Source organism: Leptosomus discolor, chromosome 3, assembly GCF_034619465.1.
Source record: "Leptosomus discolor isolate bLepDis1 chromosome 3, bLepDis1.hap2, whole genome shotgun sequence".
Taxonomy (NCBI): domain Eukaryota; kingdom Metazoa; phylum Chordata; class Aves; order Leptosomiformes; family Leptosomidae; genus Leptosomus; species Leptosomus discolor.
In genome coordinates this window covers 56,731,259-56,748,672 of record NC_141393.1, presented here as the reverse complement: position 1 = coordinate 56,748,672, position 17,414 = coordinate 56,731,259, and the positions used below count along the sequence as shown (strand labels likewise).

At 41.5% G+C, this 17,414-nt stretch overlaps 2 protein-coding genes across 3 annotated transcripts in view; one reads left to right on the top strand and one right to left on the bottom strand.

Moving 5' to 3' along the window:
• Nucleotides 1–438: 438 nt before the first annotated feature.
• On the bottom strand, nucleotides 439–6,695 carry CPT2 (carnitine palmitoyltransferase 2). Its single transcript, XM_086463018.1, has 5 exons — nucleotides 6,559–6,695; nucleotides 5,567–5,647; nucleotides 5,347–5,453; nucleotides 1,849–3,153; nucleotides 439–897 (listed from the first exon to the last, which is right to left on the bottom strand). The coding sequence occupies exons 1-5, from the start codon at nucleotides 6,693–6,695 to the stop codon at nucleotides 566–568; spliced, it is 1,962 nt and encodes a 653-aa protein (XP_086319144.1). The 3' UTR covers nucleotides 439–565.
• A 1,737-nt stretch (nucleotides 6,696–8,432) lies between these two features.
• SLC1A7 (solute carrier family 1 member 7) overlaps nucleotides 8,433–17,414 on the top strand; it is a 59,738-nt gene continuing 50,756 nt past the window's right edge. For both annotated transcript variants that reach the window (XM_086462089.1, XM_086462087.1), the window contains exons 1-2: nucleotides 8,433–8,573; nucleotides 9,635–9,714. In XM_086462089.1, coding sequence (XP_086318215.1) covers nucleotides 8,433–8,573; nucleotides 9,635–9,714 — 221 coding nt within the window. The remainder of the gene's footprint in view (nucleotides 8,574–9,634; nucleotides 9,715–17,414) is intronic.

Here is a 17,414-nt window from a genome sequence, read left to right as displayed (position 1 = left end):
CAAAAAGCTGTTACAGTGGAAAGACTTCAAGCAGTTGAGGCACAATAGGTTCGGATGTCAATTCAAGTTTAAGAGAAAAGTAAGTGTGACAAGTTAGTAAGCAAGCTTACTGCAAGAGTGCAAATGTAACCGTGCTTTCATATTTATAAATTATTGCATGTATTTTTTAAAAAATCAAACAGTTCAAGAGTGGTATCACAGTGCTGTTGTCTGCCTGAACACTCATAGAACACATGTTTTGAGTTCAAGAACTCAGTAACAATGCTTTTTATTTTAAATAATGTGTTTTAAGAACATGTGGATCTGCTGGAACAGATGGATCTCTTACTTAATTTTGACATTGTCAATGTCCGTATCTCCTGAAACATGCATTCAAAGCCTGTACTTGATTTCTTTAAAATAGATACAGATTTCATAGCGAATCTAACAGTATTCAAGTTCAATGAAGATAAATAAAGCCAATGAAGCTGGGCAGTCTCAGCCACATCCAACGCTGGTAAGTATGCCGATTAGATACAGTCTGCATTTTGTACTGCAACTGTAAAGTGTTCCAATGTTTTTATTTCTAATCACCAATTTTCTTGCCCTTTAAAACATTAAAGATATCTTCTAGTGACTTGTATACACACTGAAGGAATTCTGTACCATTCCTAGTTGGGTAAGAGGAAACATTACAACCTATCCAATTGTCATGTACCTGATAGCCTACTCCAAGGCCATCAGACACCACTGGGCCAAACCCTCCTAACTGCACAGCTGGGCTCATCAATGTGCTTGTAGAAATGATGTTGTGATTAAGCTGAGCATAGGCTTGGTCTTGATACAAATCTGGCAGTGCGATACCTTTGGATAAGGCTAAATAACGCAAGCCAAAGAGATGTCGGTCAAATCCCTGACCTGTTAAAAAAAAAAAAAAACAACCACCAAGTATTAGAGAGATGACTAACTTTTGTGAGGAGTAAATTACTTAATTTTGTCATCACATTGTTTTTCAGCCACAAAAGAGGAGGTCTATTGAACTGGGGTTTAGTTTCTTATTAGCAGGAATTATTTTTCAGAACCCAGACATTCCACCCTTTTAATGTGCATATCCTAGGCAATGAGGGCTTGCTGGTTTACTGCTAGCCTCAGCCAGGAATCACAATAGTAAACAAAAGTGCAATGTTAACAGACAATTTTAATAATACATCACATTCTTTGATTAACTACTTCTCTGAACATATCCAAGTTGTTTAAAACAGAGAAAGGCTTTCCTAAAATTTATGAATCCAAAGAAGGGGAGGATCTTGTAATCTTGCATCAACAAAAGAAGGCAAATTTGAGACTCTATGGGGTAACGTTCAACAGTCAATTTTACTGAAACAATACAAGTTATGCTTCAGGGACGGACAATCCGAAAGAAAACATTTAGAAAAATACCAGGAGTAGCACAGCCAAAGAATCAATTTGATTTGGAAGCTGTTAAAGCCTCTATTCCCTCCAGGGATAATACAGTAACTCCTCAGACATAAAGCAAAAGTTCTTGGTTGCCTTGGGAAGTACAACACGCACAAAGTATTTATCAAATCTTCAAACAGCCCAGACGCTGTAAGGACAAAAACTAAAGTACAAAAAATTCTCAACACATTAACAGTGAAGCGGGAAGCACAGAGGCATTCTCCTCCACCAAGAAACAAGTCTTAGAGAACGCATTTTAAACTGCAGCCTTCTGCTACTGTTTTTGTCAGGTTTACATTAACATTAGACCTCCATCAAAATTAAATTATTTAGTTACGAAGTAAATGTTTACAGCAACCTTAATAGACGTTTTAGTGCAAAAGCAAAAGGGTTTGATATATTCCTACTTACCCATAGCAGCTTCTTTTGTCAAACGGCCATGGTATTTTGAGCACTCCACTATCAGCTTCTGAAGCTCTTCTGTGCTATGTTTGGACAGTTCTCTCACAAAAGCTTCTGAACATTTCTTTGTATGGACAGAGGCAGGACGTATGGCTTCTGTACGACCATGTCTGAAAGCTGCAGTACTGCAAGACTCATATGTAGCAACAGTCTGATTGTACTGTCGAAGGAAAGCCATCTGGAAGGCAAGCTGAGCCACAGCATCTGGGCTTACCTTCTTCTGCTTTAGAAGGTCCTTGCCCCCTTCATGGAACTGAATCAGATTCAGAGACAATGCTTCTACATTGGCATCAAATTTCTGTTTGGCTTTGGTAATGCCTGCTTTTAAGGCATCATTCAGCTTAAAGTCAAGTTTCCGCACTGCTCTAGAAGAGTCTACCGAAGCAGGCTGGGACTGGGGGCTGATGGCCGGTGCCTTGGTGCTATCTTTAAAAACCTCATTCTGGAACCTGAGCACAGCCACACCATCTCCCCAGGAATGTTCAAAATTAACTCCTGCAGTACCATCCTTAGTTATGATAAGATTAAAGGATTTGTCATACCAGCGATTAGCACCATCTCCATGCAACATAGTGTGGGACACGTGCACAAAGTCTTTAACAGGAAAATCATCTAAACTTAAACAAAACACAGCAGAGTCTACTTTTTTAAGAGCTTCTTCATTGCCATTATCCAGTAGATTATTTCTCAGCAATGCCCACGTATCTCTGTTTTCACCGGAGAGGTAGCCAAGAGGGAAGGCCGGGGCTGGACTGTTGTCACTGAGGATGTATTTCAAGTGTGCTTGTATTTCTGAAGGTTTCAGCATATTTCCATCTCTATCAATAACATCAAATACATAAAAATTCCCATTTCTCAGTACTAGTAAGTGTTTTGCCGTTTCATCTGTATAAAGTTCATCTCTGTTGAGCTTAGGCAGCCGCGTAGAATTAAAAAGCCTGAAGTACTGAGACATATCTAGAGGGTATGCATTGACCATGTAGGCACCAAACCAAGAAAGTGAAGGCGGCACAAATCGGATAATTTTTTTAAAGATCTGAGTGTCACTTTTTTCTGGATTGAGGTGAAAAACCTCTGGTTCAAGATAACCAGCCCTAAAGGTCTTCATAAAACGTACAGCAGAAACAGTCATGTTCGTAGCTCGTATGAGCTGATCATTATATTCAGATTTTGGATCAGGATTAAAAGACATAAATGCATTAAAATTCAAAACAACAGGTTCACGTGCTTTTAGGTACATGTCAAACCAGGGACCTGAAAATGGGAGAGTTGAGAAACAGGTCAGAATTTAAAAGCAGCTTATTGAGTCACACCAGAGGATCACTGTCTCCAGCGGTGATCACGAATAAACACCTCCTGAAGTGCACACAAGCAAGACAAACATATGCAATAATTCCCCCAAAGATTCTCCCAACCTCCAATTATGAAGCAAGGCTAATTGTAAAAATACTGTATTTGGAATAGTCCATATCAAGGGTGTCAACGTTATTAGCATCGAGGGCCAGTTTTCTACACACCTCAGTGATAAACCATCACTCCTGTAACATACAATGCAGCTCCCCAGCACTATGTTTTGGTGCACACCTCACACTTGGAGTGGAACATGCCTGTACCCACTCTTAAGCTATTAACTTCTGCAACTCTATGTCACTGAGGGTAAGCTTCTCTTTAGAACGACCTTTATTTCTGACCCAGTGTTTCCCTCATTCCTGGCAGCATTCCTCCATCTACATTTGCTGTCTTGCATTTCCACCTCCTTCCTCTTACTAGCCACTAAAGTGATCAGCACAAGGCAAAACTCTTGACACAGATGCATCACCATCAGTCTCTGAAGCTGGCAAAAAGATGAGGTTAGAAGGGACCTCACAGTTATTCTTCCAGGCCCAGAACAGACTTTGGAAAGCAGAATTACCTTTGACACCTACAGATCTTTTAGACAGTCTATCAGCATATCAAGAAGCATGAATGTGACCCAAAGGTTTTGTGCTTGCCAAAACCAAGGGAAGCAACCGTAGCTCTAAAAAGTAGTCATACCTTTACACCTGCCTATGAGTAAAAGAAAATCCAATGGGCAGAGGCAAAGAAGGAATTTTTTAAGTAGCTTCTATTTCATCATCATTAACAACATCAAACTCAGTAAGCGCTGGTACTGCACGCTCACTGGATGTGGACCAAGGAAGACAGTGCATACCAACTTCATCTCAAGGCAGCTTATGTATTAAAAATCATTATTCCAAGCTTGTATCAGTCCCAAGTAGAACCTTCTATCTGGGCTGTAAAAGGGCAACAGGTAACTCAAGGACCTAAGTTACAATTTTAATTGCAGGTCCTCACAGCTGAGTAACTAGCCTTCATTTACAGTTTTAAAACCACATCCGTCATCACCACGTAGCCATTTAAACTTGGACTTCAAAGTCCAGGGTGGAGGCAACTATACATATTTTCAGAAACCAATTTCAAGTGGAACAGGCCTTTTACGAGGCCTAAAAAAGAATAACAACTAAACAAAAAGGAATGCAAACACCCTACAGTTCACGTACAAAAAGCAGCATGCTGGTTACTGTTGACAAACACCATAAAGCCACCAGTTAAAACCCCAGATATGCAAAGTGAATGAAAAGTAAAAGATAACAAACTGAACAGCAGCTTTTGTGAAACTGTGGTAGCTAACACTCTTATAGGTAGTCTCAACAGACAGCAAGGCTAGAATTGCATTCTCTGGGCAACATGCAAACTTCTGCTTCCGTAGGTATTTGAATATTTGCACCTCTGTTACTATCCATCCAGTACTTTCATAAGCAAACACTTGTATTTGGAAGTCAGTGGAAACAACAATAAGAATAATAAAAAATTTATATGCATATTCTCCCTCTTTTAATTTGTTTTTCTTTAGTCTCCTTTTCCTCTTTCTGTCTCTCCTTTTCTTTTGCTCTTTAAAAGAATATGATTTTGTAGTTTTAGCGGGTTTTAAGTCCAGAGCACTGACTGCTTCTGCCTCCAAAGCTTAGTCATATTCTCTGACACACCACCCAGAGTTCAGTTTTCATGCTAAGTAACTTGAAATTATTTGAAAATGATTGCTTTGGTTTCCTTAAAGGAGTTATCAGTTAAGCTCCTCTATTAACCTAAACATAAACAGACATCAATGAAAAAAGATAAAACCTGTAAATTCAAATTTAAATACAGTAACTCATGAAAAAATACTGTTTCTTCAATATCCATCTATCCAGAATTCCAGTATATGAAAGTTAGATGATAGGCATTCTTCCTTCCACCACAGACTCATAATTTGCTCAAATACAGTCACAGCCAGTATTCACAGAATGTTATTCCAAGTTTATGGAGTAGAACTTAAGCTTCAGCCTATTTTATTTGTAGCATTATGAGCTACCCGTTATCAAGCATGATGGCCTACAGACTCCTTCTATATCCAGTAGGCCAACGTACCTGTGATATAACTAGTATGCTTGTTCTGATTGTCTTGAGCAACCAGTTGCTCATGCAGCTCTCTTCCAATTCCCTTTTCAAAGTGATGAGCAAGTTCTTCAGTCTTCCTACAGCAATAAATAAAAGAATCAAAATGCCATCACAAGCCGTATTTTCTGTATGTAACGTCTGGCTTTGAAGCAGCACATGATATCACAATATGCATATCATCTGTCCATACCTGAATTGGTCATCATTTAAAAGTGGCTTCTGGGCATTTAGGTATCTCCTAATTGTATCTTCTAGCTTGGGAACCGGCAGTCTGAAGGAAGGGGAACAGAGAGACATGCACCTTATGAGCAATGGTACTAATGAAGCCACCGTTTCTTATACAGTAGTCTCTCTTTGCCTCCCCTTTCCTATCCTGCCTTATACCCCGTATTATCCAAATGGCTCAAAAGTTGCTTGTGGAAGGAGAAGAAAAGCAATAGACGGACATACATCATCACAGCATAAGGTTCTTCGAAAACAAGGCAGAAAACCAACTTCACTGTCTTGTTACAAAGGTACTGCAGTGAAGGGTCTTGGTACCTTACAGGGCATACAATGACAGGAACCGTTGCAAGGAGAAGCAGCTATAGAGCAGGAAGGTTTAGTTCCTTAGCCATCCCTGCACCGGGACTTCCCCTTGCTTCTGGGGGTTGAACATCCCCTCTTTCTTGCAAATTTCCTAATCGGTATCTTCGTCATTTTCCTCTCAGCCTAAACATTAAAATGGTCCTCTTAATATAAATGTTCCTGCTGCACCAACAAAGGTTACTTTGCAACCTGAAGAGATGTTTCAATAGGGGGGTTTATAGGCATAGTTATGCTTTAAAAAATAAAACCATTCCTCTCCCCTGTGATTTAGGAAGAGCCCATAGAACAAGAGCGAGCAGCACACTCTGCGCATGGCTACACAGAAACGGGGCGACACACATGTTCTCTCCCCTCTCCTCACAGCGGACACCTCAGAGCCGCCGCCGCCGCCCTTTGCCCGCGTCCCCCCGGAGCCCGGCCCGCCGGCTGCCCTCGGCGGCCCCCCGGGGCCGGCAGTGGCGCTCACTCCCCGGAGGACGCTCACTCCAGGCCTTGCCCCGGTCCCCGCCCGGCGGCGCCTCAGGAGGCCGCGGGCCGGGCGGCCCCGGCGGGCGCACCGGAGAGCGGGGCAGGGGCCCGCTGGGCCCGCCGTACCTGGGCAGGCTCTTCTGGTAGTGCATGGTGGGCACGATGCTGCGGTGCAGGTACTCGGCAGCGCCCGCGCTGCTGTAGCCCCGCCGCCAACGCGCCGCCGCCCCCCACAGCAGCAGCTGCTGCCGCCGCCCCGCCATGATGGCCACGTCAGAGGCCGCGAGGCACCGCCCGCGCCGCTCCCCTCACTGCCGTTCCGGGGCCGGAGAGGGCAGCCGCCCCCGCCGGCTGTCCGGTATTGCCGCTAAGCGGCTGCGCTCCCCCCCCACCTCCCCGGGGCGGAGGCGGCAGCTCGGCACCTCGCAGCGTGTCCGCACCGGCGGAATTGGGGTTTGCTCCCTGGAACCCGCCTGGGGAAGGGGCGGGCGGGGGCGGCCAGGCCCCGAGGGCCAGAGAGGCGCCCCCGAGCCCGCTGCTGCCCGGGAGGGGCTCGGGCGGCGGCGGCGGCGCTGCCCTGCACGGGCCTCTCCGGGGTGGGAAGTCCCAGCTGCAAAGCCGAGGGTCGCAACTCCTCTAGCAGCAGCTAGCGTGGAAGCCGGTGTGATTTCATGAAGCGTTTTTTAATTATTATTTCATTTGGAAAGTGTATTCGATACATGCTGTCGAGGTGGCAAAGGTATCTGGATATTAAAAAATGTCCGGAGTGGGACGGTTCAACGGTTCAGCCCTCTTTTACAGGCACATTAATGAATTTTTCTGTGATCCTCTTGGTTTGGCAGCGCTCATGTTCAGCATATAGACTCCACATTATTTATTTTATTATTTTTTCATGTTTTGGTGTCTGTCCATATGTCTTCCTGACCATACAGTGTTCAGATCCTGCCTCCAAAGAGAACAGTTTAATCTCTCATGAGCTTTTTTACTCATCTGTGAGCATGTAACAGCAAGTACTGTATTACAGTATAAAATATGATATTGTAAACACAGTTTTGTTATGCTGTATGGGATATTTTCCATAAAAGCACTGAATAATCTTAGAATAACCCAGAAACTACAGAAATGTTTTAGTAAGAAAGCGTGGCATGATGAACAGTTCTCGTGGTGTATTTTTACCAGATCCTCGCTTGCATAAAAATCAGCGTTGGGATTGAATGCGGACACAGCAAAGGAAAGGAAAGCAATCCCTATGGCTTAGTCTGATAATCCTCTGAAAGTAAATTGGCCCTACTCTAATCAACATAGTGGTTGGAAGAAAAGTGAAATTGTTTCGCTTCCAAGATAATAAATGTCAAATTCCAGAAGGTGTCCTTGTGTGTTTGAGCACAGAGCTATTTTATCTTGGATGCATGTCTCTTCTGCTAGTCATTCAGCCTTTTTTTGCCATGAAAACAAAAAACCCAAGCCTGCTTCAATTAATGAAGTTCAGTTTCACCTAGCTTGCCCTGCTGTGATAGTCCAGTTCAAAACGTTACCTGCTCTGCCCTTTAGAAAGACTGCAGTAACATTACTTTTACCCATTTGAATGCATGACTTGCACCATTCCCTTTCTAGGTTTGGATGTCCAGACCCCAACTGGGGAGACCGAGGAACACAGTCAAACAACGTCTTTATCCCAGGAGTGTCACTTTGTTTTGAACCTGTCTTGTTTTAGAAATACTACTGCATTCTGTTCTAATTTTCCAGAGCTCCCTAATCTTCTTCCAGGCTCTTAATGATGTAGTTGATAATAGGATTGTTGGTATTAATTTGGAACAATAATGCCAGCTGCTTGCTTGGTGGCTATTGGCAGAGGGGTGACCTTGCAGGTCAGCTAAGCAGAACTGGAAGTGCTTTGATCTGATTTATACAGAGCTAGATCTGTCCACCCGAACAAGAGGAGCGAGTGAATTCTCTCTCCATGGGATGCTGATTCTTCTCCAAAGGGCACGGAGGACAGCATGGCAGTGGCTTTTGATGCAATTCTTGCACGGATCAAGGATGTTTGTAAAAGAAATGGTTTGCTCATTCTCTCGGTGTTGTCGGTCACCATCGGCTGTCTTCTTGGATTCTTCCTGAGGACAAGACGACTCTCCCAGCAGGTAAGTGTGGCACAGCAGCGTATCACTACCGGGAAAATACCATACTTATGTAACAAAAGACATAGCAACTTGTGGAACGTCAGTGTGGACTTTGAAGATAAAAAGCATGTATATGTGTGTGTTAAATTTGTTTAATTTCATCTGGTTGTTAATCTACACTGTTCTTTGCGTCTTTTCACACATTCTCGATATGTTTGGAAAGGACTCTGGTCTTTAAGACACTGAGTAGGTCTAGCATAAGCACATTATAATGTTGCAAGTATGGATAATAATAGTGGGCATTTAAGCTAGATGAAATGCAGCACCTAAATGGCAGTGCAATATATTCATTGGATTTGACATCGCTTTGGAACATGTACGTCTAAAGAAAACACTGGGAACGTTTTTCGTCATCGGATGTATAGAGGTACGGATGTTTATATTACACCAATGGTATTTTGTGTTCCTAAATTTGAGATTTCTCAACATTAGCAGATCATGTTGTTAAAGTCCCTTGGGGATTTCTCCCCCAGCATACTTCAACTAAGTGCTTTGCAGATACTAATTTCTTTCTGCTGCGTTAGTCAGACAGAGTAGACAGGGTGACATGTGTTGCTGAATGCATTGTTTGAGTGCAAAGTATAAATCTAAATTAAAAAATACAGCACTTAGAAAATGTGGCTAAACCAAAACAATTCTGTGTTCTGCTACCGCTAACCGCTGTCTGAACACCTTTTGTGTCCAAGCAGCAGCTTCCTACACACACACACCTAGGAAAACACACAAAATGCAGAACAAAGAGATTATTCAGGGTAACCTATTGTCGGTAGTCCCTAAGAGATGGCATATTTCATTTTTCTCTTCCTTTGTAAAGCAACGAGCACTGTAATGTGTTTGGTGAATTAAACACGATATGTAACTAAATAATTTTAAAATTATCTTTTAAAGCCTACTCTCTTTGCCACTTTGGATACCAAAGCTGCAGGTTTTACCCATGTTATCTGATCCCCAGCTCTAGCAGGACTCGTGAAGACGGATAGTCTTCATCTCAAAACAATAAGCATCTCTCCATGTATTTCTAGGAAATTAGTTATTTCCAGTTTCCTGGTGAGTTACTGATGAGGATGCTGAAAATGCTGATTCTCCCACTGGTTGTCTCAAGGTAAGTGAGGACAATGATTATTCCAATAACTTTGAAGTTTCCTAAATGAGACATGTCACCACTACTTTAGTTTTAACTGAACTAATGTCAAAAGTGCCAGAAGCATTACTGACTGCTGTGGAGATTATTTTTAATCAATAGGATCGTTTCTGCAATACCTCATATTTGTATTATTTGCTTACAAACAAATTTTATTTTTTAAAATTTTTCTTCTTTCCTTGAAATGGGAGGACTTTTTCCTTCAAGCTAACTAGAAGTTAAATATATGGAATAGATAACCCACCTTATCAAAAAGCCTACCTTAAATCTAAACAATTGAAATAATACCCTATACAAATAAGATGAAAAAGCACAATTTATAGGCCTCTACAGTATTGAGAGATGTGCTGTAGTGTGATGAATATTGAAAAAAACCCCATGTCTCCAGTGAACTAATAGTATATGCCTGGCTTCAGCTGGAAGTGGAAGTGGTTTCTTAGTACATTAAAGGCAGAACCTTTAATGGTGGCCGTTTATTGGTAGCAGAATTAATGATCTAGATCCTGGTGCTGACAGGTGGTGCATGGTAGCTGCCTTTGCAATGAGTGGGCATAACATAGGATAGGTTTTTCTCTAAGTTTGACTGCCTTCCAACTGACTAAAGCCACAAACAACCACCAGTTGGATGGCCAAAAGCTGTCTCATGGGCCCGATGCTGAGAGAATTTATAAGGAGAGATGGAGAGTAGCAAAGCTAACTTTACCTTACTAGGCCTGAGAAAAAATTCTTGCAGTATTTGGTGCCTTTCCTTGAAGGAAAAGGAACCTAATACATACACCAAAACCTCATTTTCTGGAACCTTATATATACACCAAAACCTCATCTTCCACTTTAAGAAAAAAAAAAGTTTCTAGACCTCGGATTGCTGAGAGTTGCTGAAAATTAACACAACCCAGCACTAATTTTATTTTCAAATCATCTACCTTCTCATGGTTTTTCATAGCATGAAGCTGAGTCATGGTCTTTGTGCCTGAAACTGCCATATGACCATAGACTCGTACTTGGTTCTGACCCATGCAGCTAGAGAACATTAAGACAAAACATTTTAAGAGATTTTTTTGAGAGGTGGAAGGAGAGTTTTCCAAAGAAAACAAGAATCTCACATGAGGAAGTGACGTAGTGAGGAGGACAGAAATGCATTGGAGCAGAGTCACATGCCCTTCCCCAAAATGTCTAGGTCTTTAGATCTTGTGTTTTTTAGAGATGTCAGGAGGAGCAACAGCACAGTAGGGAGGAGCTGCTCTGACACAGCGTGTGATTGCTCTAGGTTACCTACAGATGAGTCAGGAGTGAATCTCTGAGCTGCACTGTTAGAACCGATGGGCTCCATTCTCTGAGGAAGAAACAGAAGAAACTATACAGATCTTCAAAGGAATTAACTCTCCTTGCAAGACAGTAGGAGTCTATCTCCCATTATAACAAACTTAACCATCACTTGCTATTGCATACTGAAATTTCAGGTTTTTGCAAGCAAAACATACTCCAGATGTAATTACATTCTTGTACAGTACTTTTTGGTTTTTTTGCAAGCAGCACAGTATTTCACAAAATCAGTAAAGCAGTGCTCTGTATTTATGGCAATCTGCATGCTCATTTAAACTAAATTTCTTTGTGGATTGGGGATATTCTCAACCTATCCTGCAGGAGTGATGACATTTAAATTATCTTTTAAATTACTCTCTGTTTTTGTTACAAAAGCTAGGGGTACGGCACCATAAAAAGAGCTCCAAATCTTACTCTCCTAGTTGAAATTAATGCAAGTTTTTCCTTGAACTAACAAGTAAAAAAATTACTTCTGATGAAAAGGAAAGGTGAGAAAGGAAGGTTAGAAGTGGCACTCAGTGCAAAATACCATGTCTCCAAGTTGAGTTTATCTTGAAGTGTTGTAGCAGAAGTAAAAGGTGGCAAGTGTGTGGCTCAGAAACCTGATAAAAGACTAGAAAATCTTGCACTTATAGGCCACTAGCACAAATCCAGCCTTAAACAGAAATGGCTGAAAATTTGTACTATCCCTCTTCTGACCTGATGGTTAGAGAGTTAAAACAGGAACTTGGCAGATTGTATCCGGTAGGAGTGAGAAACTGATGATATAGTCAGGTATCTCTGATGGTGTTTATTTTAAAAGTTCCTTGAATGCAGAAGAAATCAGTCGAACAACAGGAGACTGTTTCATCAATATACAGTTCCTTGTTTTACCCAGCTCTGTCACAGCACCTGGAAGTGCTGTGTCCCAGAGCTCCTGTGCCTGTTTCTGATGTCTGCTATCACCTGTGGTCTTCCATTTTGTTTTCCCACAGACAGAAAACTCTTGAAAAAGCAGCCACCAACCACTAGCCTGCCAGTTTGAGCCCTGCATGAGCTTTTGGTTTTGTTGTGACATGGACCTTCATTAAGGATGCGGGTTGATATTATTTCTGTTATCTGGTTACATAAACAAGCTTCATAGAATCATATCATGACTCTAAAATAAGTATGTATTTATTGCCTCCATGCTCTGCCTGAGATTTAGCCCTGCATCCACTGTGTCTCGTGTGTTGAGTTTGCTCTTCTCAGTGATGAGAACAGGTATCCACATAGCTAAGGATGCCACTTCTATTAGCAGCATAAAGAAAAACGTTATAACAGATAGTCTGACAGTTTGTGTCTGTCCTAGGAATACTCAGTAGTGGAGCATTAAAAGATCACATTTTAGACCCTGTAGTTACCAGATGAACAGTGCTTATTGTATGTATAAACAGAGAATACTGTTTTTAAACCTGGGAATGGGAATATTAAAACAGCTCAGAGAGAACAGGAGCCAAATCTGAATTCATAGTTACACACTTAGACTCTGCCTGAGCTTTTAGTGCAGTTGGATGAGGGGATGTCCTAAACGAGACTGGAAGGTTGACTGCAGGAGATCTGATGTTCCCAGATTCTCTTTGGGACAGAGACCTTGATCCTCATTTGATAACTGCAATGTAAATAATATCGTTTCTCCCTTATATGCAAAAGGTTTCAACGGACATCTCAGGTTTTCAAACAGGCACACGCATGAGTGGCAGTGACAGAGGTGAATCTCAGTGCATCCCGCCCTGTGTCCTCTGATATATTTAAAAAACTGGATCCAGGTCTTCAGACAGACATCTGCTGATGAGCGGGCCCAAGGTTCTCAAGTTAAACCGTCCTTCCTTCCTCATCTGATGCATTTCCCGGCATGTGTGGAGGCTCAGTCTGTGTTACACCCTGTGGCCAGGAGGTGGCGCTCTCTAGAAGCCTGAGGAACTATGAGTTGTTACGGGTGCTCTGTCACTCCGGACAGGGAGGACCTGTGTACTAAGAGGTCCTTCATCTGAGGCGTTTGCTAATAGTGCTGCCTACCCATAATAATAAAATCTCTACTGTCTTTCACTATGGTTAATTATAAACTTACATATACACACATGTATCCTTCACCTCAGGTAGTGCTTTCAGGACAAGTTGATTGGCGGAGATACCTGTGCATCACTTTAGCTTCTTAAATGCTTGAAATAATCAAATGTGATGTCAATGTCTTTGTGCTCTGCACAAAGCAAAAAACTGGGAGAGGAACAAACCCTCACGTTTCCCGTTAATATCTTCTCACGTTTGCTAAAGATAATATAAACCCTCTGACCAAATCCTGCCAGTGTCAGCAGTGCAAGGCAAGGGTGCTGGCTCAAGCACGGGACAGCCACACTGGCAGGTATTGTGCCATAACTCCTTTCAGAGCATCCTTATCCTTGTGCCTGTTCCCTGCTCCATCATCTTCATCTCAGGTTACTAGTTTTGTACTGGTCAACTTCCAGTGGGCCAGAAACTTGATTTACAGTAAGAGCAACTGCATTGACTTGAGTTTTTTGGGGAGGCTGTTACTGAAACCTGATCTGTTACAACTTTGTATCTTGCTGTGACTGAGGTTTTAAAGAAGCTGCAAACTCTGATTGAAAAATTTACCACTGCTAAGGCATTTATCATGCTTCTTTTTGGCATGGATTCCTTCCAGTAGGCAGAGAGCTTTCACTGTGGTGTGTACCCCAGAAAGGAAACTCAGCTCTCCCTTGCTCTTGAAAATGCAGAGGTACCAGTGGTTTGGCTCCCAGCGCGCTCCAGAGTTCTGGGCAGGCAGAACCACCATGTGCACCCAACCTCCTGCGTCTTCGAAGACTAATTGCAAAATGTGTGTGCTGCAGATCTGTAAGGCAGGTTGGAATAGGCAGGAATTGCAGCCCCTGGTTCTTTTTTAGATAATACTAGAAGCACACAGATTATTTCTTTCCTGTATTCAGCCATATAGTTTCACAGACCTTACAGGAGCTTAATTCCCTCTTTTGGAGTCTTCCATCCCTCTGTGTAATTTGAGAGAAAAATTAATCGAAATGTTATTAGTAAGGGCTCTCACACACACAAGGTTTGATTGCATAAGCCTTGCTTCTTCAGAAAAGCAGGCTACAGCCAGAGTTACATGGGTTTACACCAGCCGAACCTATTGAGTTCTCTTTGTCTTAGATGTCTACCTATATATGTAACAGAAAATTGCATCCATTATTTCAACACCCTCCTTGTTTATATGATTAAGCTTTTATCTAGTAATAGATATAGAGTCCAGTTTTCTAAGACTATGATTAGCAGTAAGCAGTGAGACTGCTTGTGGGAAAGAATTGTCAGGGCAGAACCGAACTGTTCAGCTGTCATGACAGGCTTGTTACCCCAATGAGTATTCCCTTTAGAAAAAGCAGCTTGTTTAGTTTAAGCTTAGAATAATTATTACATTTTGTATTTATTTACCACTGACCATTTTCTAGATATTTAAGAAATAATGAGTAGCAGAGATTTGATCCTTCTACATGTGCAGAATCTGTTAAAGAAAGATTGTTCCCTTTATAGTCAAAGCTAAATAACTAGTTTGGCCTGTATTTTTTAAAATTATAAAGCTTGTTCCTCTGAGTTGTGCCTGATTCAAACAAGCATTTGTTAATAAAAATTTATATTTATTTGAAGGCTCGTTTGGAGGTAGAAATAAATATTTGTTACTGTTGGGGTTTTGTTGCTGAATTAAATACGATATGCTAAATATAGAACTGTCTTTCTTTAAGGGGATTCCTGTCCATAATGCCGTCAATTCTGGTAATCCCTTATCCTTCTGCTTGGATTCCTGAGTGGGTTGTTCTTACTCATGCTGTTACAGCCTAGTATTTAATTAGAAACTACTCCATTATGGTACCCTTTTCCCCATAGCATTTCACAGCTCTCTGGTTTTGGGGAACGTGTTGGTGTTTTAACATCCCACTGATGAAAAATGCTGCTCATTCTGTGCTAATGGAATTCGGTCGTTGTTCAGCTGTACTGTGCCACACCAGATTTTGCCCCTCAGGACTCATTAATTACATTTGAAGAGTTGACAACTGTATAAGCTGTACAAGGGGATGTGGAGATGCTCTGGGTGCAAGCAGATGTGAACTCACTTAGCCCACAAGCCCAACTGGGTAGACCGGTGCCAGATCCATGCCGGAAGCCGTATAGCCGCATTAGCATGGCTTTGCGCCCAAGCTCATATGCAAGAGACTAATGTGGCTATATGGCTTCCGGACCAGTCTTGGCAGCTCAGAGCGAAGGCAGAGTGAGTTTATGTCTGTCTGCAGTTGTCTGTGTAGACATACCCTAAATAACTTCACAGCAACAGTATATTCTTTGGGAGTTTGGGGACTGGTTAAAAACCTGCTGTGAGACAGACCATTAACTTGGGTAAATTGTGTCGTGCACCATTTTGCTTGCTGTCAGCTGTAGTTGAAACTTGTAATAGACCACAGACTGGAGATTATTTGTCTGGTTGACTACTTAAGCTTACCATTTGCTAGGGATGAAAAATTTGACCTAAACACTCAGAGGCCAGTACTGAAATTTGCAATCTAAATCTTCTACCATGATTATAAATCAGTGCCTTGTATGGTCAATATAATGTCTATTCATAAGGAAAAACCAGATCTTTAAAAGGATGTGAAATCTAAGTTTTTTCTTACTTGTCATTACATTTAAACCAAGAGGACAGCCAAAATTAACTCATTCAATAATACTGGTTTTATGTGAATGACAACATGTGCAGTACTATTTCTTCTAACCCATTCCTGGTACTGAGAGATACTTTCTATTGTGTCTTGACAAATTCACATAATTTAACTGAAGACTGAATGGGAAAGGAAAGATAACATAAGCTTCTGGTCAGTTTTGGCTTGGTCTTTTCTGCTATGTATGAGTTAAACTATTCCCTCTTGTCATTCTTTCCTAAATACCAATCGCTCTGTTCTTGTGCTTGTGGAGCTGCCAAACTGGGGCATGATCAAGTGCAATCAAATTTATGTACTGTATTGTCTAGAGAGGTGTTGAGGAGCAGCTGCCTATGGCTCTCTGAGGAGCCTGCTCAGAACAATGTTTTATAATGTACCAAAGCAGCTGTATTTTCCTATAGAATTCAGTTGCTCTCAGAAACATGGGCCTTTTTCTTCACATTATTAGACTCTGGACTTTTCCCTTTATTTCACTTGTGTTACTTTGCCAGTAGAAAAATACTGGCACTCGGGAACAGATCTTCCCCAGCAGAGGAGGGGTTAGTATGGGAAAATCTGCAGGGTACCTGATGATAACAAAGTGTGAAATGAACTACCTGTCTTGTGTATCACTGTAATGTAAATAGTAATAAAAATACATTTCACCCCAGTGAGAACAAGCTGTTAGACCTTTCCTAGAATATGCGATCTAGTCTTTATTGTGGAGAAAGTCAGTCTAGAGGTAGGAGATGACTAGAGGGGATAAATATATTTACTTTCAGAGTGAAAAGCAAAACTGTACTTGCATGAAACTGAAAGGGAAGGATTACCCAAGGGTAAGAAGAACTCAACACCATTATACTACTTTAAAATATCCATATTGCTATGATAATGCAGAACTGATGTCAAATTACCCCAAAAGTTCTCCAAAGGGTGCTTTGAGATTGCTTGAGCTTGTAGAGGAAAAATCCATTCTAGCTTCTTAGGAAACCTTATTAAGAATCCCACCTCCATTCTTCAGACATCTTCAGAGTTTCACTACATTATCATCCATAACTTTATCAATGTTCTTAGCTGTGTTTAGGAGTATGGAGTCTAATGGTCATATCCCATACTCTTTTCTAGTGTTTTCTTTTGCTTGTGCAACCTAGAGGTCTGAACTGTTTCAGTGAAAAGCTGCATGTTGCAGAGTTATGCACGTTGTAACGACAAAATTGGACCAACTCGGCACAAATTATTTACACAGTGTCAGCAGTGATCTCGCAATGTGCAATAGAAATCTATGGCCACAAAGTGAATGGGTGTGGAAAGCACTGAAGTAATTACAAATGGGGTATGAGCAGTTTGTGACCTGACAGAATTTTTCTGTCATCGTCTAAGAGCTCTAAAGTACTTAGTGTCTCACCAAAGAAACAGTAATGACATGTGAAGCTTGAGGGGCTGGCTGAACTCCCTCTGCTTCCTTAGGACAGAAACATATATGAGCCATAAACAGTTGAATAAATCTGACATTTCTTTGTAATCCAAATTTGTGTTTCAAATCCTTTTGCCCTTGTCTTAATCTAAAAACACTTGAAAGAACTGACAGAACAGAAAGTCAAGTATTATTAACATTCTTGG

Bases quoted from the DNA above. Each gene is read 5' to 3' on its own strand.
- CPT2 (XM_086463018.1), bottom strand. From the start codon at position 6,695: ATGGCGGGGCGGCGGCAGCAGCTGCTGCTGTGGGGGGCGGCGGCGCGT. The intron at 3,154-5,346 runs GTACGTTGGCCT...TCCCATTTTCAG, and splicing joins GCATACTAGTTATATCACAG to GTCCCTGGTTTGACATGTAC. The intron at 898-1,848 runs GTAAGTAGGAAT...TTTTTTTAACAG, and splicing joins GACAAAAGAAGCTGCTATGG to GTCAGGGATTTGACCGACAT.